This window comes from Callionymus lyra, chromosome 18 (assembly GCF_982586985.1).
Source record: "Callionymus lyra chromosome 18, fCalLyr1.hap1.1, whole genome shotgun sequence".
NCBI lineage: Eukaryota > Metazoa > Chordata > Actinopteri > Syngnathiformes > Callionymidae > Callionymus > Callionymus lyra.
This window is the reverse complement of record NC_141835.1, coordinates 2,797,955-2,824,953: the sequence shown is the minus strand read 5'-3', so window position 1 is coordinate 2,824,953 and position 26,999 is coordinate 2,797,955. Positions and strand designations below refer to the sequence as shown.

The 26,999-nt window shown below is 37.8% G+C and overlaps 1 protein-coding gene across 1 annotated transcript; it reads left to right on the top strand.

Annotated features, from left to right (window-relative positions):
* Positions 1-10: 10 nt before the first annotated feature.
* Positions 11-23,958, top strand: LOC148060062 (sushi domain-containing protein 4-like). Its single transcript, XM_087780312.1, has 11 exons — positions 11-175; positions 538-665; positions 3,404-3,595; positions 4,371-4,565; positions 4,624-4,815; positions 4,878-5,069; positions 20,662-20,853; positions 20,908-21,102; positions 21,170-21,302; positions 22,417-22,778; positions 22,837-23,958. Exons 2-11 carry the CDS (start codon positions 539-541, stop codon positions 22,860-22,862), a joined length of 1,806 nt encoding a protein of 601 aa, XP_087636438.1. The 5' UTR covers positions 11-175; position 538; the 3' UTR covers positions 22,863-23,958.
* Positions 23,959-26,999: the final 3,041 nt, after the last annotated feature.

Below are 26,999 nucleotides of genomic sequence, written 5' to 3'. Positions count from 1 at the left end.
GTCACAGCGGCTAACCAGCGGTTAGCATCAGATGCTAGCTCAGCTCAGCCCAGCGTCACCGTTTTTACAGGTTGTCCGGCGGTACCGAACCGAACCCAAATGGGCCGATACGGTGTCGCTGACTGTTTAAAAGGTGAAGAAGTGCGGCTGGTGGAACCGAGGCCTTACTTTTGTGGTACGTAGATGTGACAGTTTATCAGTTAGCATGCTAGCGTTAGCATGTTTTATTGAAATATCCAAGTGACAATAAAAAAATATTGTTTTATTAAATGGAGAAAAAATGTATATAGATCTTATTATTGTCATTTTCTATAGAAAACCCTCGTGTCAAACAATGGTTATTGACGTAATAATGTTGCGTTATTTGACTGTTGTCCAGCTTCTTATTGTCCCAGATGTTGTTGTGTTGTTGTTGTGTTGTTGTTGTGTTGTTGTTGTGTTGTTGTCATCGTCCTCCTGCAGTCAAGAGCAGGAACTGATGCAATGACGTCAAACCCTCAACGGTCTGGTTGATCTAAACACATGTGATGGTCTCAGGATGATTGACAGCGCAGGGAAGATGAGCGATGGAAAGAGAGAGTCTCCATCACTGGCCTCTGAGGCCCAGAGTCGCTTCTTCTTCTTCTTCCTGCTGCAGAGCCTGGTGTCAGGTGTGCGGTGCTCAGGTGAGTCCAGACCAACCTTCGTCTTCATTCATGTGGTCTTCACCTCCCGGTGGATCCATGTTGATGGTTTAGAACCTGAGGATGATAATGAAGGACAGAAAACATTACAAATAACATCTCATTCTGTAATAATAATAATCATTTTTCTTTCTTTACAATCTTCATCTTGTGTTAAACAGAATTCAAACGCAGTGCAATGACTGTTTTAGCCCATTTAGTTAAGTAAGTCCAACATATTGATAATTAAGATCATAACATATTGATTATTAAGATCATAACATATTGATTATTAAGATAATAACATATTGATTATTAAGATAATAACATATTGATAATTAAGATCATAACATATTGATTATTAAGATCATAACATATTGATTATTAAGATAATAACATATTGATAATTAAGATCATAACATATTGATAATTAAGATCATAACATATTGATAATTAAGATCATAACATTGATAATTAAGATCATAACATATTGATTATTAAGATCATAACATATTGATTATTAAGATCATAACATATTGATAATTAAGATCATAACATATTGTAATTAAGATCATAACATATTGTAATTAAGATCATAACATTGATAATTAAGATCATAACATATTGATAATTAAGATCATAACATATTGATTATTAAGATCATAACATATTTATTATTAAGATCATAACATATTGATAATTAAGATCATAACATATTGATTATTAAGATCATAACATATTGATAATTAAGATCATAACATATTGATAATTAAGATCATAACATATTGATTATTAAGATCATAACATATTGATAATTAAGATCATAACATATTGATTATTAAGATCATAACATATTGATAATTAAGATCATAACATATTGATTATTAAAATCATAACATATTGATAATTAAGATCATAACATATTGTTATTAAGAGAATTAAACACTCTTGTTTTTTATTTCTCTCCTCAAGTTGATCCGTTTCTTCCCCTCTGCAATATTTTTTATTATTTTTTATTAATTCATGTATTTGTCAGTCAACATAGTTACAATACAAGTTTGCAGTTGATGAGACGCATAAAGAATTTACAGCTTGTGCTAATTTTCAACTCCTGGTCGCGCTTATATTTATTTAATATTTACAAATACACAATAAAAGTCTATAGTACAAAAACATTGACAGCACAATCAACAATCATTTACATACACAGAGCTACTTACAAACGGGTACATATTTGATTTGTTTTCAACCTTTAACCTTGAGGTAACCAATAAGACACTTTCATTTCTTAATCTGCACTTCGTAAATAGTTTAACTTTATTTGTATTTATGGTCACGGTTTTGTTTCATGTGTTTAATGTTGTAAACGTTATCAAAACCAATTTGTAAATAATCTTCACTGATGATGACAATAAAATATTTATGATCTGATGTTTAAGTCACAATTGGTGATATTAAAAATAATGTGTGTATTCGTGTTGTTGTGATGTGTGAGTCTATTGTATCATCAGTGTGTGTGTGTTGTTGTGATGTGTGACTATTGTATCATCAGTGTGTGTGTTTGTGTTGTTGTGATGTGTGACTCTATTGTATCATCAGTTTGTGTGTGTGTGTGTGTGTGTTGTTGTGATGTGACTCTATTGTATCATCAGTGTGTGTGTTGTTGTGATGTGTGACTCTATTGTATCATCAGTGTGTGTGTTGTTGTGATGTGTGACTCTATTGTATCATCAGTGTGTGTGTTGTTGTGATGTGTGACTCTATTGTATCATCAGTGTGTGTGTTGTGATGTGTGACTCTATTGTATCATCAGTGTGTGTGTTGTTGTGATGTGTGACTATTGTATCATCAGTGTGTGTGTTGTTGTGACGTGTGACTCTATTGTATCATCAGTGTGTGTGTGTTGTTGTGATGTGTGACTCTATTGTAACATCAGTGTGTGTTGTTGTTGTGATGTGTGACTCTATTGTATCATCAGTGTGTGTGTTGTTGTGATGTGTGACTCTATTGTATCATCAGTGTGTGTGTTGTTGTGATGTGTGACTATTGTATCATCAGTGTGTGTGTTGTTGTGATGTGTGACTCTATGGTATCATCAGTTTGTGTGTATGTGTGTGTTGTTGTGATGTGTGACTATTGTATCATCAGTGTGTGTGTTTGTGTTGTTGTGATGTGTGACTCTATTGTATCATCAGTGTGTGTGTTTGTGTTGTTGTGATGTGTGACTATTGTATCATCAGTGTGTGTGTTTGTGTTGCTGTGATGTGTGACTCTATGGTATCATCAGTGTGTGTGTTTGTGTTGTTGTGATGTGTGACTCTATTGTATCATCAGTGTGTGTGTTTGTGTTGTTGTGATGTGTGACTCTATTGTATCATCAGTATGTGTGTGTGTTGTTGTGATGTGTGACTCTATTGTATCATCAGTGTGTGTTTGTACAAAACTCTCTTCATTTAAATATTGACATTAGAAAATGATCTTAAGCTCCGCCCACTGAAAACGCTTTGTTCTTCTGGAGATGAAATCTTGTTGATCATAACCACACCCACTCTGCTGTGATTGGTCAAGCATGGAGGTTGGTCACAGCGCACCATCAATGGTCTCCACCTCCAAGGGACTCGTTGTATAAACAAAGCGGGTGTGATTTGGCTGACTCTTGTTTAATTCAATCTATTGAGCTCAAGCCTGTCAAGAAGACGCCGGAGAATGAAATTAAAAACATGTTTTGTTTTATATCTCAGGTTGTTTCCGACCCGTCATCGTGCAACATGGCTCCGCCAACCTGTCGGAGTCCAACGTGAGCTTCTTTCCCGTGGACGCGGTTCTGGAGTACCGCTGTGACCCGGGGTACCTGACGGACGGGCCCAGCATCCTCACCTGCACCTCACTGGGCCTCTGGTCTTCAGAACCACCGAACTGCATCCACAGCGACGGTAGGAACCAACGCAAGAACTATAGGGATGAGAATCGACCGGTTCTGATCCAATACCAGGGTTAGAGTATGAACTTGAGTGTTTAAATCTTAACCAGAATTTTAAGAACTTAAATAAAAAATGGTTTAGATTCTCAACTTTGTTGTCTGCGAAGAGTAAAGGGGGATTTTCCTTGTTGTCTTGATGGTATCTGTGTATCGAACCCTTGCCATCGATACCTGATCCAACTCTGAGAAGCTGGATCAGAACCGGATTGAAGACCAGGGTCAGGTCAGTGCACTAGATTACCACAAGGAATCTCCCCCTGCATCAATAACTTTCTCTCCAGCACCTCCATGGACTCTCCTACACTCTCCTCTTTTCTTTTTTTTTCTCACTATAATTTCCCTCACTCCTCTCCTTATCCATCTGTCTACCCCCCCATCCTTCCTCCCAGCCGGTCAAAGCGGCAGGCCGTCAACAATGAGTCTGGTTCCGCTCGAGGTTTCTGCTTCTAAAAGGAAGTTTTTCCTCGCCATTGCTCACTGTACAGTGTTTTGTTTCTTGCTCTTTGTCGAATTGCTGGGATCTATTTTTCCTTAATCAACTGTAGTCTTATTTCAACTGTATAGTGTCTTGAGATAACTTTGTTATGATAAGACACTTTAAATAAAGTTGAATTGAATAACGTTTGACTGTATCTCTCGATGAACACACACTGAGCAACAGTTCTTTTGTTAACGTTCATTCCGTGACTCTTGTTGACGAACACATTCTCATCTCTGACTTCTTGAAGTCTGTCAACCTCCGTACCAGCCGGAGAGCGGCGGCTACGTCTGCCACCCTTCGCCGTGTCAGACCCTGTCTCACGGCACCGTGATCGAGTACCTGTGCGACGACGGCTTCTCCCTGAGAGGCGAGCGGAAATACCTCACCTGTGAATACGGGGAGTGGGACAGTCAGCTGCGGGTCACCTGTCTGGCGGAGCAAGGTGAGCACGTGCTCCTCAACGTCAGCGGCGTCCTGATGCTAACGCGTCTCTCGCGCAGGATGTATGACGCCGTACATGGTCCAGAACAGCTGGGTCAACCTCACCGCCAACACCATGGGTCGCTTCCCCGCCGGCACCGTGCTGCAGTACAGCTGCGACCCGGGGTACCTGCCCAACGGTCCCAGCTTGATCTCCTGCACCTCCTCAGGACGCTGGTCTTCTGAACCTCCTCGCTGTGTCCGCAGCGACGGTAACTTAGAGTCGTACCTTTCAATGTTCAAGTGTCGTTGACGTCTTGGTTCTCGTCCTCAGCGTGTCTGCCGATGACGGAGCCGGAGAACGGGGGGTACACCTGCCACCCGTCGCCCTGCCAGACCTTTTCACACGGCACCGTCCTCAAGTTCTTCTGCGACCCCGGCTTCGTTCTCAAGGGAGAGTATAAATATCTGACCTGTCAGAACGGGCAGTGGGACGGTCCGGTGGAGATCAGCTGCGTCAGTCAAGGTGGGTCTAGAGATTATTACAGGTGATAGATACCATGATGATGATCAGCCCCTCACTCTCACCCTCACTCTCACTCTCACCCCTCACTCTCACCCTCACTCTCACCCTCACCCTCACCCTCACTCTCACTCTCACCCTCACCCTCACCCTCACCCTCACCCTCACTCTCACCCTCACCCTCACCCTCACCCTCACCCTCACCCTCACTCTCACCCTCACCCTCACCCTCACTCTCACTCTCACTCTCACCCTCACCCTCACTCTCACCCTCACCCTCACCCTCACTCTCACTCTCACCCTCACCCTCACCCTCACTCTCACTCTCACCCTCACTCTCACCCCTCACTCTCACCCTCACCCTCACTCTCACTCTCACCCTCACTCTCACCCCTCACTCTCACTCTCACCCTCACTCTCACCCTCACTCTCACCCTCACTCTCACCCCTCACTCTCACCCTCACTCTCACTCTCACCCCTCACTCTCACCCTGAACTTCACCCTGAACTCTCACTCTCACTCTCACCCTGAACTTCACTCATTTTCACCAGCTTCTGTTTTTGAACAGCAACACAACCACTGACCTTGCATTGATGCACTGGTGACCATAACACTTACATATGTTAAAAGCCATTGACAGCTGTAAGCAATGTTGGCTGGGCGGCAAAGCGTTATGGGAGAAGTTTAGGTCAACGTTACTGAGAGGGTTGTTGAGAGGGAGGAGACCTCTATGCAATGTTAAGGTTGAGCATTAAAATAAATGTTATTAGATTAATGGTCATTTAAAGTTAAACTAATGTGTGTATGTGAGTGTGTGATGTGTGACTCTATTGTATCATCAGTGTGTGTGTTGTTGTGATGTGTGACTCTATTGTATCATCAGTGTGTGTGTTGTGATGTGTGACTCTATTGTATCATCAGTGTGTGTGTTGTTGTGATGTGTGACTCTATTGTATCATCAGTGTGTGTGTTGTTGTGATGTGTGACTCTATTGTATCATCAGTGTGTGTGCTGTTGTGATGTGTGACTCTATTGTATCATCAGTGTGTGTGTGTGTTGTTGTGATGTGTGACTCTATTGTATCATCAGTGTGTGTGTGTTGTTGTGATGTGTGACTCTATTGTATCATCAGTGTGTGTGTGTTGTTGTGATGTGTGACTCTATTGCATCATCAGTGTGTGTGTGTTGTTGTGATGTGTGACTCTATTGTATCATCAGTGTGTTTGTATTGTTGTGATGTGTAAGTAAGTAAGTAAGTAATATATATTTATATAGCGCTTTTCGAGACCAGGGTCACAAAGCGCTTAGACAATCAAAACAATACTCAATAAAGAAGATAATATTATTAAATATATATATATATAATATACTTGAATTAAAAGATCAAGATAATACTGAGAACAACACAGGAGTTCGAGAAATTCAAGGAAAAGCCTGAACAAATAGAAACGTCTTAAGATGTTTCTTAAAGGAGTCAGTAGACTCCATCAAGCGCAAAGAGAGAGAAGATGGTTCCAAAGCTTAGGAGCAACAGCCTGAAAAGATTTCTCTCCTCTGTTCCTGAGCCGTGTGCGTGGAACCATAAGTAGATTCTGATCCACAGACCTCAGAGCCCGAGCTGGGGTGTAAGGCTGGATCAGATCAGTGATGTAAGGAGGAGCCTGACCATGAATAGATCTGAAAGTAAGAACCAGAATTTTAAAGTTGATCCTGAAAGAAACTGGAAGCCAGTGAAGAGTTTGAAGGAGAAATGTGAGTTCTTCTACTAGAGCGGCTCAGAATTCTCGCTGCAGAGTTTAGTATGAACTGCCGACGAGACGATCCTTCTTGTTTAGACATGAAAACAAACTGTTACAATAGTCCAGACGAGAAGAAACAAACGCATGGATTATAAGATCCAGATCATGTTCTGACAACATTTTCCTAAGTTTAGAGATTTTTCTCAGTTGAAGGAAACAGTTTCTGGTCAGTTTTCTTCAGTGTTGAACAAGAGACATGTCTTTATCAAATACAACACCCAGGTTTCTCAGGCTCAGTTTGACAGACTGACATAAGTCACCCAAGTACTGACTCAACCCTGGAATCTTATCACCAGGAGCTCTATTGTATCATCAGTGTGTGTGTTGTTGTGATGTGTGACTCTATTGTATCATCAGTGTGTGTGTGTTGTTGTGATGTGTGACTCTATTGCATCATCAGTGTGTGTGTTGTTGTGATGTGTGACTCTAATGTATCATCAGTGTGTGTTTGTGTTGTTGTGATGTGTGACTCTATTGTATCATCAGTGTGTGTGTTGTTGTGTTATGTGACTCTATTGTATCATCAGTGTGTGTGTGTTGTTGTGATGTGTGACTCTATTGCATCATCAGTGTGTGTGTGTTGTTGTGATGTGTGACTCTATTGTATCATCAGTGTGTGTGTTGTTGTGATGTGTGACTCTAATGTATCATCAGTGTGTGTGTGTGTGTGTTGTTGTGATGTGTGACTCTATTGTATCATCAGTGTGTGTGTGTTGTTGTGATATGTGACTCTATTGTATCATCAGTGTGTGTGTTGTTGTTGTGATGTGTGACTCTATTGTATCATCAGTGTGTTTGTATTGTTGTGATGTGTGACTCTATTGTATCATCAGTGTGTGTGTTGTTGTGATGTGTGACTCTATTGCATCATCAGTGTGTGTGTGTTGTTGTGATGTGTGACTCTATTGTATCATCAGTGTGTGTGTGTTGTTGTGATGTGTGACTCTATTGTATCATCAGTGTGTTTGTATTGTTGTGATGTGTGACTCTATTGTATCATCAGTGTGTTTGTATTGTTGTGATGTGTGACTCTATTGCATCATCAGTGTGTTTGTATTGTTGTGATGTGTGACTCTATTGCATCATCAGCGTGTGTGTGTTGTTGTGATGTGTGACTCTATTGTATCATCAGTATGTGTGTTGTTGTGATGTTTGACTCTATTGTATCATCAGTGTGTGTGTGATGTGTGACTCTATTGTATCATCAGTGTGTGTGTTTGTGTTGTTGTGATATGTGACTCTATTGTATCATCAATGTGTGTGTGTGTTGTTGTGATGTGTGACTCTATTGTATCATCAGTGTGTGTGTGTTGTTGTGATGTGTGACTCTATTGTATCATCAGTGTGTGTGTGATGTGTGACTCTATTGTATCATCAGTGTGTGTGTTTGTGTTGTTGTGATATGTGACTCTATTGTATCATCAGTGTGTGTGTGTTGTTGTGATGTGTGACTCTATTGTATCATCAGTGTGTGTGTGTTGTTGTGATGTGTGACTCTATTGTATCATCAGTGTGTTTGTTGTTGTGATGTGTGACTCTATTGCATCATCAGTGTGTGTTTGTACAAAACTCTATTTTCATTGAAATATTGACATTAGAAAATGATCTTAAGCTCCGCCCACTGAAAACCCGTTGTGGGATGCAAGCATGGAGGTTTGTCACCGCGCGTCATCAATGGTCTCAACCTCCAAGGGACTCGTTGTATAAACAAAGGGTGATTACAGCTGGATTATCATTACATCATCATGGACTCTCATAACCTCTCGTTCGTCCAGATTTCAGAGCAACTTTATAAAGTAATAATTAAAACATGGTCATGATGACAAGTTACTGCATCTTGAAGAACATTCACTACATGACACCAGAGTTGATACTAGTTGATGTTTAATGACACCAGAGTTGATACTAGTTGATGTTTAATGACACCAGAGTTGATACTAGTTGATGTTTAATGACACCAGAGTTGATACTAGTCTATGTTTAATGACACCAGAGTTGATACTAGTTGATGTTTAATGACACCAGAGTTGATACTAGTCTATGTTTAATGACACCAGAGTTGATACTAGTCTATGTTTAATGACACCAGAGTTGATACTAGTTGATGTTTAATGACACCAGAGTTGATACTAGTCTATGTTTAATGACACCAGAGTTGATACTAGTTGATTTCAATGACACCAGAGTTGATACTAGTTGATGTTTAATGACACCAGAGTTGATACTAGTTGATGTTTAATGACACCAGAGTTGATACTAGTTGACGTTTAATGACACCAGAGTCGATACTAGTTGATGTTTAATGACACCAGAGTTGATACTAGTTGATGTTTAATGACACCAGAGTTGATACTAGTTGATGTTTAATGACACCAGAGTTGATACTAGTTGATGTTTAATGACACCAGAGTTGATACTAGTTGATGTTTAATGACACCAGAACTTTGATACTAGTTGATGTTTAATAACACCAGAGTTTATACTAGTTGATGTTTAATGACACCAGAGTTGATACTAGTTGATGTTTAATGACACCAGAGTTGATACTAGTTGATGTTTAATGACACCAGAGTTGATACTAGTCTATGTTTAATGACACCAGAGTTGATACTAGTTGATGTTTAATGACACCAGAGTTGATACTAGTCTATGTTTAATGACACCAGAGTTGATACTAGTCTATGTTTAATGACACCAGAGTTGATACTAGTTGATGTTTAATGACACCAGAGTTGATACTAGTCTATGTTTAATGACACCAGAGTTGATACTAGTTGATTTCAATGACACCAGAGTTGATACTAGTTGATGTTTAATGACACCAGAGTTGATACTAGTTGATGTTTAATGACACCAGAGTTGATACTAGTTGACGTTTAATGACACCAGAGTCGATACTAGTTGATGTTTAATGACACCAGAGTTGATACTAGTTGATGTTTAATGACACCAGAGTTGATACTAGTTGATGTTTAATGACACCAGAGTTGATACTAGTTGATGTTTAATGACACCAGAGTTGATACTAGTTGATGTTTAATGACACCAGAACTTTGATACTAGTTGATGTTTAATAACACCAGAGTTTATACTAGTTGATGTTTAATGACACCAGAGTTGATACTAGTTGATGTTTAATGACACCAGAGTTGATACTAGTTGATGTTTAATGACACCAGAGTTTTGATACTAGTTGATGTTTAATAACACCAGAGTTGATACTAGTTGATGTTTAATGACGCCAGAGTTGATACTAGTTGATGTTTAATGACACCAGAGTTGATACTAGTTGATGTTTAATGACACCAGAGTTGATACTAGTTGATGTTTAATGACACCAGAGTTGATACTAGTTGATGTTTAATGACACCAGAGTTGATACTAGTCTATGTTTAATGACACCAGAGTTGATACTAGTTGATGTTTAATGACACCAGAGTTGATACTAGTCTATGTTTAATGACACCAGAGTTGATACTAGTCTATGTTTAATGACACCAGAGTTGATACTAGTTGATGTTTAATGACACCAGAGTTGATACTAGTCTATGTTTAATGACACCAGAGTTGATACTAGTTGATTTCAATGACACCAGAGTTGATACTAGTTGATGTTTAATGACACCAGAGTTGATACTAGTTGATGTTTAATGACACCAGAGTTGATACTAGTTGACGTTTAATGACACCAGAGTCGATACTAGTTGATGTTTAATGACACCAGAGTTGATACTAGTTGATGTTTAATGACACCAGAGTTGATACTAGTTGATGTTTAATGACACCAGAGTTGATACTAGTTGATGTTTAATGACACCAGAGTTGATACTAGTTGATGTTTAATGACACCAGAACTTTGATACTAGTTGATGTTTAATAACACCAGAGTTTATACTAGTTGATGTTTAATGACACCAGAGTTGATACTAGTTGATGTTTAATGACACCAGAGTTGATACTAGTTGATGTTTAATGACACCAGAGTTGATACTAGTTGATGTTTAATGACACCAGAGTTTTGATACTAGTTGATGTTTAATAACACCAGAGTTGATACTAGTTGATGTTTAATGACGCCAGAGTTGATACTAGTTGATGTTTAATGACGCCAGAGTTGATACTAGTTGATGTTTAATGACACCAGAGTTGATACTAGTTGATGTTTAATGACGCCAGAGTTGATACTAGTTGATGTTTAATGACACCAGAGTTGATACTAGTTGATGTTTAATGACACCAGAGTTGATACTAGTTGATGTTTAATGACACCAGAGTTGATACTAGTTGATGTTTAATGACACCAGAGTTGATACTAGTTGATGTTTAATGACACCAGAGTTGATACTAGTTGACGTTTAATGACACCAGAGTCGATACTAGTTGATGTTTAATGACACCAGAGTTGATACTAGTTGATGTTTAATGACACCAGAGTTGATACTAGTTGATGTTTAATGACACCAGAGTTGATACTAGTTGATGTTTAATGACACCAGAGTTGATACTAGTTGATGTTTAATGACACCAGAACTTTGATACTAGTTGATGTTTAATAACACCAGAGTTTATACTAGTTGATGTTTAATGACACCAGAGTTGATACTAGTTGATGTTTAATGACACCAGAGTTGATACTAGTTGATGTTTAATGACACCAGAGTTGATACTAGTTGATGTTTAATGACACCAGAGTTTTGATACTAGTTGATGTTTAATAACACCAGAGTTGATACTAGTTGATGTTTAATGACGCCAGAGTTGATACTAGTTGATGTTTAATGACACCAGAGTTGATACTAGTTGATGTTTAATGACGCCAGAGTTGATACTAGTTGATGTTTAATGACACCAGAGTTGATACTAGTTGATGTTTAATGACACCAGAGTTGATACTAGTTGATGTTTAATGACACCAGAGTTGATACTAGTTGATGTTTAATGACACCAGAGTTGATACTAGTTGATGTTTAATGACACCAGAGTTGATACTAGTTGATGTTTGATGACACCAGAGTTGATACTAGTTGATGTTTAATGTCACCAGAGTTGATACTAGTTGATGTTTAATGACACCAGAGTTGATACTAGTTGATGTTTAATGACACCAGAGTTGATACTAGTTGATGTTTAATGACACCAGAGTTGATACTAGTTGATGTTTAATGACACCAGAGTTGATACTAGTTGATGTTTAATGACACCAGAGTTGATACTAGTTGATGTTTAATGACACCAGAGTTGATACTAGTTGATGTTTAATGACACCAGAGTTGATACTAGTCTATGTTTAATGACACCAGAGTTGATACTAGTCTATGTTTAATGACACCAGAGTTGATACTAGTTGATGTTTAATGACACCAGAGTTGATACTAGTCTATGTTTAATGACACCAGAGTTGATACTAGTTGATTTCAATGACACCAGAGTTGATACTAGTTGATGTTTAATGACACCAGAGTTGATACTAGTTGATGTTTAATGACACCAGAGTTGATACTAGTTGACGTTTAATGACACCAGAGTCGATACTAGTTGATGTTTAATGACACCAGAGTTGATACTAGTTGATGTTTAATGACACCAGAGTTGATACTAGTTGATGTTTAATGACACCAGAGTTGATACTAGTTGATGTTTAATGACACCAGAGTTGATACTAGTTGATGTTTAATGACACCAGAGTTTTGATACTAGTTGATGTTTAATAACACCAGAGTTTATACTAGTTGATGTTTAATGACACCAGAGTTGATACTAGTTGATGTTTAATGACACCAGAGTTGATACTAGTTGATGTTTAATGACACCAGAGTTTTGATACTAGTTGATGTTTAATAACACCAGAGTTGATACTAGTTGATGTTTAATGACGCCAGAGTTGATACTAGTTGATGTTTAATGACACCAGAGTTGATACTAGTTGATGTTTAATGACGCCAGAGTTGATACTAGTTGATGTTTAATGACACCAGAGTTGATACTAGTTGATGTTTAATGACACCAGAGTTGATACTAGTTGATGTTTAATGACATTAGAGTTGATACTAGTTGATGTTTAATGACACCAGAGTTGATACTAGTTGATGTTTAATGACACCAGAGTTGATACTAGTTGATGTTTGATGACACCAGAGTTGATACTAGTTGATGTTTAATGTCACCAGAGTTGATACTAGTTGATGTTTAATGACACCAGAGTTTTGATACTAGTTGATGTTTAATAACACCAGAGTTGATACTAGTTGATGTTTAATGACGCCAGAGTTGATACTAGTTGATGTTTAATGACACCAGAGTTGATACTAGTTGATGTTTAATGACGCCAGAGTTGATACTAGTTGATGTTTAATGACACCAGAGTTGATACTAGTTGATGTTTAATGACACCAGAGTTGATACTAGTTGATGTTTAATGACACCAGAGTTGATACTAGTTGATGTTTAATGACACCAGAGTTGATACTAGTTGATGTTTAATGACACCAGAGTTGATACTAGTTGATGTTTGATGACACCAGAGTTGATACTAGTTGATGTTTAATGTCACCAGAGTTGATACTAGTTGATGTTTAATGACACCAGAGTTGATACTAGTTGATGTTTAATGACACCAGAGTTGATACTAGTTGATGTTTAATGACACCAGAGTTGATACTAGTTGATGTTTAATGACACCAGAGTTGATACTAGTTGATGTTTAATGACACCAGAGTTGATACTAGTTGATGTTTAATGACACCAGAGTTGATACTAGTTGATGTTTAATGACACCAGAGTTGATACTAGTCTATGTTTAATGACACCAGAGTTGATACTAGTCTATGTTTAATGACACCAGAGTTGATACTAGTTGATGTTTAATGACACCAGAGTTGATACTAGTCTATGTTTAATGACACCAGAGTTGATACTAGTTGATTTCAATGACACCAGAGTTGATACTAGTTGATGTTTAATGACACCAGAGTTGATACTAGTTGATGTTTAATGACACCAGAGTTGATACTAGTTGACGTTTAATGACACCAGAGTCGATACTAGTTGATGTTTAATGACACCAGAGTTGATACTAGTTGATGTTTAATGACACCAGAGTTGATACTAGTTGATGTTTAATGACACCAGAGTTGATACTAGTTGATGTTTAATGACACCAGAGTTTTGATACTAGTTGATGTTTAATAACACCAGAGTTTATACTAGTTGATGTTTAATGACACCAGAGTTGATACTAGTTGATGTTTAATGACACCAGAGTTGATACTAGTTGATGTTTAATGACACCAGAGTTTTGATACTAGTTGATGTTTAATAACACCAGAGTTGATACTAGTTGATGTTTAATGACGCCAGAGTTGATACTAGTTGATGTTTAATGACACCAGAGTTGATACTAGTTGATGTTTAATGACGCCAGAGTTGATACTAGTTGATGTTTAATGACACCAGAGTTGATACTAGTTGATGTTTAATGACACCAGAGTTGATACTAGTTGATGTTTAATGACACCAGAGTTGATACTAGTTGATGTTTAATGACACCAGAGTTGATACTAGTCTATGTTTAATGACACCAGAGTTGATACTAGTTGATTTCAATGACACCAGAGTTGATACTAGTTGATGTTTAATGACACCAGAGTTGATACTAGTTGATGTTTAATGACACCAGAGTTGATACTAGTTGACGTTTAATGACACCAGAGTCGATACTAGTTGATGTTTAATGACACCAGAGTTGATACTAGTTGATGTTTAATGACACCAGAGTTGATACTAGTTGATGTTTAATGACACCAGAGTTGATACTAGTTGATGTTTAATGACACCAGAGTTTTGATACTAGTTGATGTTTAATAACACCAGAGTTTATACTAGTTGATGTTTAATGACACCAGAGTTGATACTAGTTGATGTTTAATGACACCAGAGTTGATACTAGTTGATGTTTAATGACACCAGAGTTTTGATACTAGTTGATGTTTAATAACACCAGAGTTGATACTAGTTGATGTTTAATGACGCCAGAGTTGATACTAGTTGATGTTTAATGACACCAGAGTTGATACTAGTTGATGTTTAATGACGCCAGAGTTGATACTAGTTGATGTTTAATGACACCAGAGTTGATACTAGTTGATGTTTAATGACACCAGAGTTGATACTAGTTGATGTTTAATGACACCAGAGTTGATACTAGTTGATGTTTAATGACACCAGAGTTGATACTAGTTGATGTTTAATGACACCAGAGTTGATACTAGTTGATGTTTAATGACACCAGAGTTGATACTAGTTGATGTTTGATGACACCAGAGTTGATACTAGTTGATGTTTAATGTCACCAGAGTTGATACTAGTTGATGTTTAATGACACCAGAGTTGATGCTAGTTGATGTTTAATGACACCAGAGTTGATACTAGTTGATGTTTAATGACACCAGAGTTGATACTAGTTGATGTTTAATGACACCAGAGTTGATACTAGTTGATGTTTAATGACACCAGAGTTGATACTAGTTGATGTTTAATGACACCAGAGTTGATACTAGTTGATGTTTAATGACACCAGAGTTGATACTAGTTGATGTTTAATGACACCAGAGTTGATACTAGTTGATGTTTAATGACACCAGAGTTGATACTAGTCTATGTTCAATGACACCAGAGTTGATACTAGTCTATGTTTAATGACATTAGAGTTGATACTAGTTGATGTTTAATGACACCAGAGTTGATACTAGTCTATGTTTAATGACACCAGAGTTGATACTAGTTGATTTCAATGACACCAGAGTTGATACTAGTTGACGTTTAATGACACCAGAGTCGATACTAGTTGATGTTTAATGACACCAGAGTTGATACTAGTTGATGTTTAATGACACCAGAGTTGATACTAGTTGATGTTTAATGACACCAGAGTTGATACTAGTTGATGTTTAATGACACCAGAGTTGATACTAGTTGATGTTTAATGACACCAGAGTTTTGATACTAGTTGATGTTTAATAACACCAGAGTTTATACTAGTTGATGTTTAATGACACAAGAGTTGATACTAGTTGATGTTTAATGACACCAGAGTTGATACTAGTTGATGTTTAATGACACCAGAGTTTTGATACTAGTTGATGTTTAATAACACCAGAGTTGATACTAGTTGATGTTTAATGACGCCAGAGTTGATACTAGTTGATGTTTAATGACACCAGAGTTGATACTAGTTGATGTTTAATGACGCCAGAGTTGATACTAGTTGATGTTTAATGACACCAGAGTTGATACTAGTTGATGTTTAATGACACCAGAGTTGATACTAGTTGATGTTTAATGACACCAGAGTTGATACTAGTTGATGTTTAATGACACCAGAGTTGATACTAGTTGATGTTTAATGACACCAGAGTTGATACTAGTTGACGTTTAATGACACCAGAGTCGATACTAGTTGATGTTTAATGACACCAGAGTTGATACTAGTTGATGTTTAATGACACCAGAGTTGATACTAGTTGATGTTTAATGACACCAGAGTTGATACTAGTTGATGTTTAATGACACCAGAGTTGATACTAGTTGATGTTTAATGACACCAGAACTTTGATACTAGTTGATGTTTAATAACACCAGAGTTTATACTAGTTGATGTTTAATGACACCAGAGTTGATACTAGTTGATGTTTAATGACACCAGAGTTGATACTAGTTGATGTTTAATGACACCAGAGTTGATACTAGTTGATGTTTAATGACACCAGAGTTTTGATACTAGTTGATGTTTAATAACACCAGAGTTGATACTAGTTGATGTTTAATGACGCCAGAGTTGATACTAGTTGATGTTTAATGACGCCAGAGTTGATACTAGTTGATGTTTAATGACACCAGAGTTGATACTAGTTGATGTTTAATGACGCCAGAGTTGATACTAGTTGATGTTTAATGACACCAGAGTTGATACTAGTTGATGTTTAATGACACCAGAGTTGATACTAGTTGATGTTTAATGACACCAGAGTTGATACTAGTTGATGTTTAATGACACCAGAGTTGATACTAGTTGATGTTTAATGACACCAGAGTTGATACTAGTTGACGTTTAATGACACCAGAGTCGATACTAGTTGATGTTTAATGACACCAGAGTTGATACTAGTTGATGTTTAATGACACCAGAGTTGATACTAGTTGATGTTTAATGACACCAGAGTTGATACTAGTTGATGTTTAATGACACCAGAGTTGATACTAGTTGATGTTTAATGACACCAAAACTTTGATACTAGTTGATGTTTAATAACACCAGAGTTTATACTAGTTGATGTTTAATGACACCAGAGTTGATACTAGTTGATGTTTAATGACACCAGAGTTGATACTAGTTGATGTTTAATGACACCAGAGTTGATACTAGTTGATGTTTAATGACACCAGAGTTTTGATACTAGTTGATGTTTAATAACACCAGAGTTGATACTAGTTGATGTTTAATGACGCCAGAGTTGATACTAGTTGATGTTTAATGACACCAGAGTTGATACTAGTTGATGTTTAATGACGCCAGAGTTGATACTAGTTGATGTTTAATGACACCAGAGTTGATACTAGTTGATGTTTAATGACACCAGAGTTGATACTAGTTGATGTTTAATGACACCAGAGTTGATACTAGTTGATGTTTAATGACACCAGAGTTGATACTAGTTGATGTTTAATGACACCAGAGTTGATACTAGTTGATGTTTGATGACACCAGAGTTGATACTAGTTGATGTTTAATGTCACCAGAGTTGATACTAGTTGATGTTTAATGACACCAGAGTTGATACTAGTTGATGTTTAATGACACCAGAGTTGATACTAGTTGATGTTTAATGACACCAGAGTTGATACTAGTTGATGTTTAATGACACCAGAGTTGATACTAGTTGATGTTTAATGACACCAGAGTTGATACTAGTTGATGTTTAATGACACCAGAGTTGATACTAGTTGATGTTTAATGACACCAGAGTTGATACTAGTCTATGTTTAATGACACCAGAGTTGATACTAGTCTATGTTTAATGACACCAGAGTTGATACTAGTTGATGTTTAATGACACCAGAGTTGATACTAGTCTATGTTTAATGACACCAGAGTTGATACTAGTTGATTTCAATGACACCAGAGTTGATACTAGTTGATGTTTAATGACACCAGAGTTGATACTAGTTGATGTTTAATGACACCAGAGTTGATACTAGTTGACGTTTAATGACACCAGAGTCGATACTAGTTGATGTTTAATGACACCAGAGTTGATACTAGTTGATGTTTAATGACACCAGAGTTGATACTAGTTGATGTTTAATGACACCAGAGTTGATACTAGTTGATGTTTAATGACACCAGAGTTGATACTAGTTGATGTTTAATGACACCAGAGTTTTGATACTAGTTGATGTTTAATAACACCAGAGTTTATACTAGTTGATGTTTAATGACACCAGAGTTGATACTAGTTGATGTTTAATGACACCAGAGTTGATACTAGTTGATGTTTAATGACACCAGAGTTTTGATACTAGTTGATGTTTAATAACACCAGAGTTGATACTAGTTGATGTTTAATGACGCCAGAGTTGATACTAGTTGATGTTTAATGACACCAGAGTTGATACTAGTTGATGTTTAATGACGCCAGAGTTGATACTAGTTGATGTTTAATGACACCAGAGTTGATACTAGTTGATGTTTAATGACACCAGAGTTGATACTAGTTGATGTTTAATGACACCAGAGTTGATACTAGTTGATGTTTAATGACACCAGAGTTGATACTAGTTGATGTTTAATGACACCAGAGTTGATACTAGTTGATGTTTGATGACACCAGAGTTGATACTAGTTGATGTTTAATGTCACCAGAGTTGATACTAGTTGATGTTTAATGACACCAGAGTTGATGCTAGTTGATGTTTAATGACACCAGAGTTGATACTAGTTGATGTTTAATGACACCAGAGTTGATGCTAGTTGATGTTTAATGACACCAGAGTTGATACTAGTTGATGTTTAATGACACCAGAGTTGATACTAGTTGATGTTTAATGACACCAGAGTTGATACTAGTTGATGTTTAATGACACCAGAGTTGATACTAGTTGATGTTTAATGACACCAGAGTTGATACTAGTTGATGTTTAATGACACCAGAGTTGATACTAGTTGATGTTTAATGACACCAGAGTTGATACTAGTCTATGTTTAATGACACCAGAGTTGATACTAGTCTATGTTTAATGACATTAGAGTTGATACTAGTTGATGTTTAATGACACCAGAGTTGATACTAGTCTATGTTTAATGACACCAGAGTTGATACTAGTTGATTTCAATGACACCAGAGTTGATACTAGTTGACGTTTAATGACACCAGAGTCGATACTAGTTGATGTTTAATGACACCAGAGTTGATACTAGTTGATGTTTAATGACACCAGAGTTGATACTAGTTGATGTTTAATGACACCAGAGTTGATACTAGTTGATGTTTAATGACACCAGAGTTGATACTAGTTGATGTTTAATGACACCAGAGTTTTGATACTAGTTGATGTTTAATAACACCAGAGTTTATACTAGTTGATGTTTAATGACACAAGAGTTGATACTAGTTGATGTTTAATGACACCAGAGTTGATACTAGTTGATGTTTAATGACACCAGAGTTTTGATACTAGTTGATGTTTAATAACACCAGAGTTGATACTAGTTGATGTTTAATGACGCCAGAGTTGATACTAGTTGATGTTTAATGACACCAGAGTTGATACTAGTTGATGTTTAATGACGCCAGAGTTGATACTAGTTGATGTTTAATGACACCAGAGTTGATACTAGTTGATGTTTAATGACACCAGAGTTGATACTAGTTGATGTTTAATGACACCAGAGTTGATACTAGTTGATGTCTAATGACACCAGAGTTGATACTAGTTGATGTTTAATGACACCAGAGTTGATACTAGTTGATGTTTGATGACACCAGAGTTGATACTAGTTGATGTTTAATGTCACCAGAGTTGATACTAGTTGATGTTTAATGACACCAGAGTTGATACTAGTTGATGTTTAATGACACCAGAGTTGATACTAGTTGATGTTTAATGACACCAGAGTTGATAGTAGTTGATGTTTAATGACACCAGAGTTGATACTAGTTGATGTTTAATGACAACAGAGTTGATACTAGTTGATGTTTAATGACACCAGAGTTGATACTAGTTGATGTTTAATGACACCAGAGTTGATACTAGTTGATGTTTAATGACACCAGAGTTGATACTAGTTGATGTTTAATGTCACCAGAGTTGATTCTAGTTGATGTTTAATAACACCAGAGTTGATACCAGTTGATGTTTAATGACACCAGAGTTGATACTAGTTGATGTTTAATGACACCAGAGTTGATACTAGTTGATGTTTAATGACACCAGAGTTGATACTAGTTGATGTTAACACAAGTGAAAAATTATTACTCACTACTTGTTTTCAGTGGGCGGAGCTTAAGATCGCTTTCTAATGTCTATATTTCAATGACAAGAGAGTTTTGTACAAACACACACTGATGATACAATAGAGTCACACATCACAACATAATACACACAAATACACACTTTAGTTCAACTTAAAAAATGTAACCTCCACAATTTTCCTTTTACTCTGACGTACGTTCATGGCATGATTACATCCAACAACTGTTGGACAAACCTTCACCAGAAGATGTCTCTTGACGTTCTCCAGGATGTTCCCGTCCTTACACGCAGCAACACGTCTCGTCCAACCTGACGGAGATCAACAGCAGCTACTTCCTGGTGGGCACCGTCCTGGAGTTCCACTGTGAGGTGGGCTTCATTCAAGAAGGGTCCGGCATCATCACGTGTCTGGTGCCGGGACACTGGTCGTCGGAGCCGCCTCGGTGTCTGCACAGTGACGGTAAACGACACACTGACCACACAACAGAACTGTGGTTGATGTTCACGTCCACAGTGTGTCTGCCTCCCTATCAACCCGACAACGGGGGCTTCCTCTGCCACCCCTTCCCGTGCGGGCGCCTCACCCACGGCACCGTGGTGGAGTACTTCTGCGACGAGGGCTACATCCTGAGGGGCGACTACAAGTACCTGACCTGTCAGTACGGCGAGTGGGACAGCAGGACGCCCGTCAGCTGCCTCGTGGAAGAAGGTCCGTTCTCGTCGCTGAGCCAAGTCGTGGTAGAACCTCACGATCTGCTGCTTCTCTCGTGTCTCAGACGACGGCTCAGCGCTGCCGCTGGGGATGCCGGCTCTGTCCATCGTTTCATCCACGGCCAGTTCTGTGGCCCTCGTCCTGCTTCTGGTCGTGCTGTTCGTCCTGCTGCAGCCCAAACTGAAGTCTCTTCACCGGTGAGATGTTTTTTTAAAACCACGCTGACCTCCTGATACGATTTAAAATGCACGTCTTTTTACATCACCATTACAAGGGACACTGACTTTGACTGAGATCTTGAGAACCACTGTCTCTAAGTTAATGGAACTGAAAAAATATGTTCCAACATCAGCTGATGTCGACTGTATCCTCTCATCCTCAGGGGGTTCCATAGTGTTCATTTAGCTGCAGATGACGTAATGACTGTTGCCCTCTAGTGGCTGGATGTTTAACTGCAACACCAAAATGAAAAAACACTATGAAAACTGTATATTTGCATTTTAATGTCAAGTAAAGAAATGAACCCTTTTAATTTGATGCACACTTGATTGAATTTAAATACACCAAAAATATATAATTAGAAAGCTATAAAAACAAGGTTATTTCGTTAAAAATAGAAGCTACACAGCTGTTGAATATCAATAAGCTATGTTGGACATCTATGTATAATGTGTGTATATATATATATATATATTATATATGTATCCATAACCTCCTAGTGGTGGATACTCCTGTGTTGTTCTCGGTGTTGTCTTGATCTTTGAAGTATGTACTGTTTTGAGTATTGTTTTGATTGTTAAAGCGCTTTGTGACCCTGGTCTCGAAAAGTGCTATATAAATATATATTACTTACTTACTTACTATATATATATATATATATATGTATCCACCTAGTGGTGGATGCTGGATGAGGTCGGCTCAAGTCAAACTTCCAAACTCCCCAATATTGATTATTAATTTTCTAAAGGCAATTTGTTTTGAAAAAAGAAGATATTTTTATATGTATATATATATATATATATATTAGATATTTGATATCTGTGTCTCTTGACGCGTCGAGACGCTCGTGTGAGTCAAGTTTATTTAAAAAAAATAAACCTGAAAATCAGTGAAACAACACAGTTCTGAGAAGTAATTCTACTCCGAGTGTCTCCTGAACGCCTGGACGTCTCACACGACGTCTCAGGAAGTGTCCAGTAGAAGTAAAGTTAAGACAAAACGACAGCGAAACCATTGAAAACTCCTTGATTTGAGTGGATGTTTGACGAGTTCCTGCAAGAGTCCCAGCGTGACGTTGTCTCTCTGGTCCAGACGCGAGCCGGGGCTGCCAGGTGCGCCCGTGTCCATCATGGTGGAGGGCGTCCAGGTGTGCCTGCCGTCCTACGAGGAGGCCGTGTGCGGCGGAGACGCCGCCAACGCCAGCCCAGAGTCCCGCGTCCAGATCGTCCTGTCCGAGGGTCTCGCCGTGGCCCCGGAGCCCGGGCCCTCGCGGCCCTCGGCGCTCAAGCGCTCGGAGGGAGACGCGGTCCACGGCGCCGCGCCTGCACTCTCCTCGTCGCCGACGCCGTCGTCCTCCACCTGGGACCCCAGGGGCGCGGCCGGACCTCCTCTCCTGGACGGCTCTCCGACAGGAAGCGAGGCTCTGATGGACTCTGAGATGGACTACGCCGACGGTAAAACCCTCGTCTCACGAGATCCCACCCGAGGTGTGACTCGTTTGTGTCTCCGCAGATATGCCGTTGTTGAAGGAGGCGTGACGCGGCAGGAGGACCAGGACGAGCCGGTGATGTTTCACCAACACACACATACATACGTTCATCTTCACGAGGGTTCGAGCAGCTCCAGGATCTTCTTGTACCTTCAGAGGTGACGAGGAGTGAAGCCAGTGGTTAAGAAGTGTTGAATATTCGGATGTTCTTGAGGCTCATGGTTTTACCTTCACATCATTATTTATCACGTGGAGATCAAGTTAAATGTTTTAAATGTTACACGAGCGTCAAGTTGCCAAACAGGATCAGGATGAACTTCAAAATCTTCTGTTCTTCTGTTCTTCTGTTCTTCTGTTCTTCTGTTCTTCTGTTCTTCTGTTCTTCTGTTCTTCTGTTCTTCTGTTCTTCTGTTCTTCTGTTCTTCTGTTCTTCTGTTCTTCTGTTCTTCTGTTATGACACGTTTCGTTCGTTTCATCTTCGGTTCTTCTGGTTGAGATTCTGTGAACGAGCAGGATTTGAAGAATAAAATAAAACATGATCAGGCTTTAGATGATGAAGTCGTCGATGACGCGAACGTCTTCTTCTGGCTCTGTGGTTCAGGACCACTCGCTCCTGTTGGATCTTCATCTCCATCCTTCTTTCAAGCACCTGGTGTCCCCACCTGGTGTCCCCCCCTCTGCTCCCGATGGCCTTAGCTCTCCACTTCTATGCACTGTCGACAATGATGTGTCGCGAGGATGAATGTCGAACCACCGTCGCACACGCAGCTTCTCACTCTTGAACGCTGGGAAATAATGTCCGTCTTTATTTATTCTCGTCATAAGTTCTCTGTATAAATAGGAGCAAATGTGTTTTATTTGTCACGACGCTGTTGATCAGCTTTGTTTTGGTTCGTGACGTCGACGGCATCCTTTTGATTTCCTGTCCCTGCTGTCATTGACTTCATGTAGACATTCTTTTGTGACCGTGTTGTTCATGTAAATATCGACTCCTATATTATATTGTGTCGTCCAGTGGAAACACTGAAGACGTTATATTGGAAATAAGACTTAAACACTAGATGCGTTTTTTCTTTTCTGAGCGATGTTACGTTTGTGTTTCAAGACTGTACCATCCATCACGTTATTTATTAAAGCAGGTCTGAAGCCAAACGTCGCTTTTTGTCTTTCCTGCTCCTCACAGAACCAGAGACGAGTCTGATGACGAGTCTGATTGTTGACGTCGTGTTCGGTTCCACCTGTTAGTGATGTTTGTTAGTGATGTTTGTTAGTGATGTTTGTTAGTGATGTTTGTTAGTGATGTTTGTTAGTGATGATTGTTAGTGATGTTTGTTAGTGATGTTTGTTAGTGATGATTGTTAGTGATGTTTGTTAGTGATGTTTGTTAGTGACGTTTGTTAGTGATGTTTGTTAGTGATGTTTGTTAGTGATGTTTGTTAGTGATGATTGTTAGTGATGTTTGTTAGTGATGTTTGTTAGTGATGTTTGTTAGTGATGTTTGTTAGTGATGATTGTTAGTGATGTTTTTTAGTGATGTTTGTTAGTGATGTTTGTTAGTGATGATTGTTAGTGATGATTGTTAGTGATGTTTGTTAGTGATGTTTGTTAGTGATGTTTGTTAGTGATGTTTGTTAGTGATGTTTGTTAGTGATGTTTGTTAGTGATGATTGTTAGTGATGTTTGTTAGTGATGATTGTTAGTGATGTTTGTTAGTGATGTTTGTTAGTGATGTTTGTTAGTGATGTTTGTTAGTGATGTTTGTTAGTGATGTTTGTTAGTGATGTTTGTTAGTGATGTTTGTTAGTGATGATTGTTAGTGATGATTGTTAGTGATGTTTGTTAGTGATGTTTGTTAGTGATGTTTGTTAGTGATGTTTGTTAGTGATGTTTGTTAGTGATGATTGTTAGTGATGATTGTTAGTGATGATTGTTAGTGATGTTTGTTAGTGATGTTTGTTAGTGATGTTTGTTAGTGACGTTTGTTAGTGATGTTTGTTAGTGATGTTTGTTAGTGATGTTTGTTAGTGATGATTGTTAGTGATGATTGTTAGTGATGTTTGTTAGTGATGTTTGTTAGTGATGTTTGTTAGTGATGTTTGTTAGTGATGTTTGTTAGTGATGATTGTTAGTGATGATTGTTAGTGATGATTGTTAGTGATGTTTGTTAGTGATGATTGTTAGTGATGTTTGTTAGTGATGTTTGTTAGTGATGTTTGTTAGTGATGTTTGTTAGTGATGTTTGTTAGTGATGTTTGTTAGTGATGTTTGTTAGTGATGATTGTTAGTGATGTTTGTTAGTGATGATTGTTAGTGATGTTTGTTAGTGATGATTGTTAGTGATGTTTGTTAGTGATGTTTGTTAGTGATGTTTGTTAGTGATGTTTGTTAGTGATGATTGTTAGTGATGTTTGTTAGTGATGTTTGATGTTAGTGATGTTTGTTAGTGATGTTTGTTAGTGATGTTTGTTAGTGATGTTTGTTAGTGATGTTTGTTAGTGATGTTTGTTTGTGATGTTTGTTAGTGATGTTTGTTAGTGATGTTTGTTAGTGATGTTTGTTAGTGATGTTTGTAGTGACGTTTGTTAGGGACGTTTGTTAGGGATGTTTGTTAGTGATGTTTGTTAGTGATGTTTGTTAAGTGATGTTTGTTAGTGATGTTTGTTAGTGATGTTTGTTAGTGATGTTTGTTGGTGACGTTTGTTAGTGATGTTTGTTAGTGATGTTTGTTAGGGATGTTTGTTAGGGATGTTTGTTAGGGATGTTTGTTAGTGATGTTTGTTAGTGATGTTTGTTAGTGATGTTTGTTAGTGATGTTTGTTAGTGATGTTTGTTAGTGATGTTTGTTAGTGATGATTGTTAGTGATGTTTGTTAGTGATGTTTGTTAGTGATGTTTGTTAGTGATGTTTGTTAGTGATGTTTGTTAGTGATGTTTGTTAGTGATGTTTGTTAGTGATGTTTGTTAGTGATGTTTGTTAGTGATGTTTGTTAGTGATGTTTGTTAGTGATGTTTGTTAGTGATGTTTGTTAGTGATGTTTGTTAGTGATGTTTGTTAGTGATGATTGTTAGTGATGTTTGTTAGTGATGTTTGTTAGTGATGTTTGTTAGTGATGTTTGTTAGTGATGTTTGTTAGTGATGTTTGTTAGTGATGTTTGTTAGTGATGTTTGTTAGTGATGTTTGTTAGTGATGTTTGTTAGTGATGTTTGTTAGTGATGATTGTTAGTGATGTTTGTTAGTGATGATTGTTAGTGATGTTTGTTAGTGATGTTTGTTAGGGATGTTTGTTAGGGATGTTTGTTAGTGATGTTTGTTAGTGATGTTTGTTAGTGATGTTTGTTAGTGATGTTTGTTAGTGACGTTTGTTAGTGACGTTTGTTAGTGATGTTTGTTAGGGATGTTTGTTAGTGATGTTTGTTAGTGATGTTTGTTAGTGATGTTTGTTAGTGATGTTTGTTAGTGATGTTTGTTAGTGATGTTTGTTAGTGATGTTTGTTAGTGATGTTTGTTAGTGATGATTGTTAGTGATGTTTGTTAGTGATGTTTGTTAGTGATGTTTGTTAGTGATGTTTGTTAGTGATGTTTGTTAGTGATGTTTGTTAGTGATGTTTGTTAGTGATGTTTGTTAGTGATGTTTGTTAGTGACGTTTGTTAGTGACGTTTGTTAGTGATGTTTGTTAGTGATGTTTGTTAGTGATGATTGTTAGTGATGTTTGTTAGTGATGTTTGTTAGTGATGTTTGTTAGTGATGTTTGTTAGTGATGTTTGTTAGTGATGATTGTTAGTGATGTTTGTTAGTGATGATTGTTAGTGATGTTTGTTAGTGATGTTTGTTAGTGATGTTTGTTAGTGATGTTTGTTAGTGATGTTTGTTAGTGATGTTTGTTAGTGATGATTGTTAGTGATGTTTGTTAGTGATGATTGTTAGTGATGTTTGTTAGTGATGTTTGTTAGTGATGTTTGTTAGTGATGTTTGTTAGTGATGATTGTTAGTGATGTTTGTTAGTGATGTTTGTTAGTGATGTTTGTTAGTGACGTTTGTTAGTGACGTTTGTTAGTGATGTTTGTTAGCGATGTTTGTTAGCGATGTTTGTTAGCGATGTTTGTTAGCGACGTTTGTTAGCGACGTTTGTTAGCGACGTTTGTTAGCGACGTTTGTTAGCGACGTTTGTTAGCGACGTTTGTTAG

Bases quoted from the DNA above. Each gene is read 5' to 3' on its own strand.
- LOC148060062 (XM_087780312.1), top strand. From the start codon at position 539: ATGATTGACAGCGCAGGGAAGATGAGCGATGGAAAGAGAGAGTCTCCA. The intron at 4,816-4,877 runs GTAACTTAGAGT...TCTCGTCCTCAG, and splicing joins TCGCTGTGTCCGCAGCGACG to CGTGTCTGCCGATGACGGAG. The intron at 22,779-22,836 runs GTAAAACCCTCG...GTGTCTCCGCAG, and splicing joins TGAGATGGACTACGCCGACG to ATATGCCGTTGTTGAAGGAG.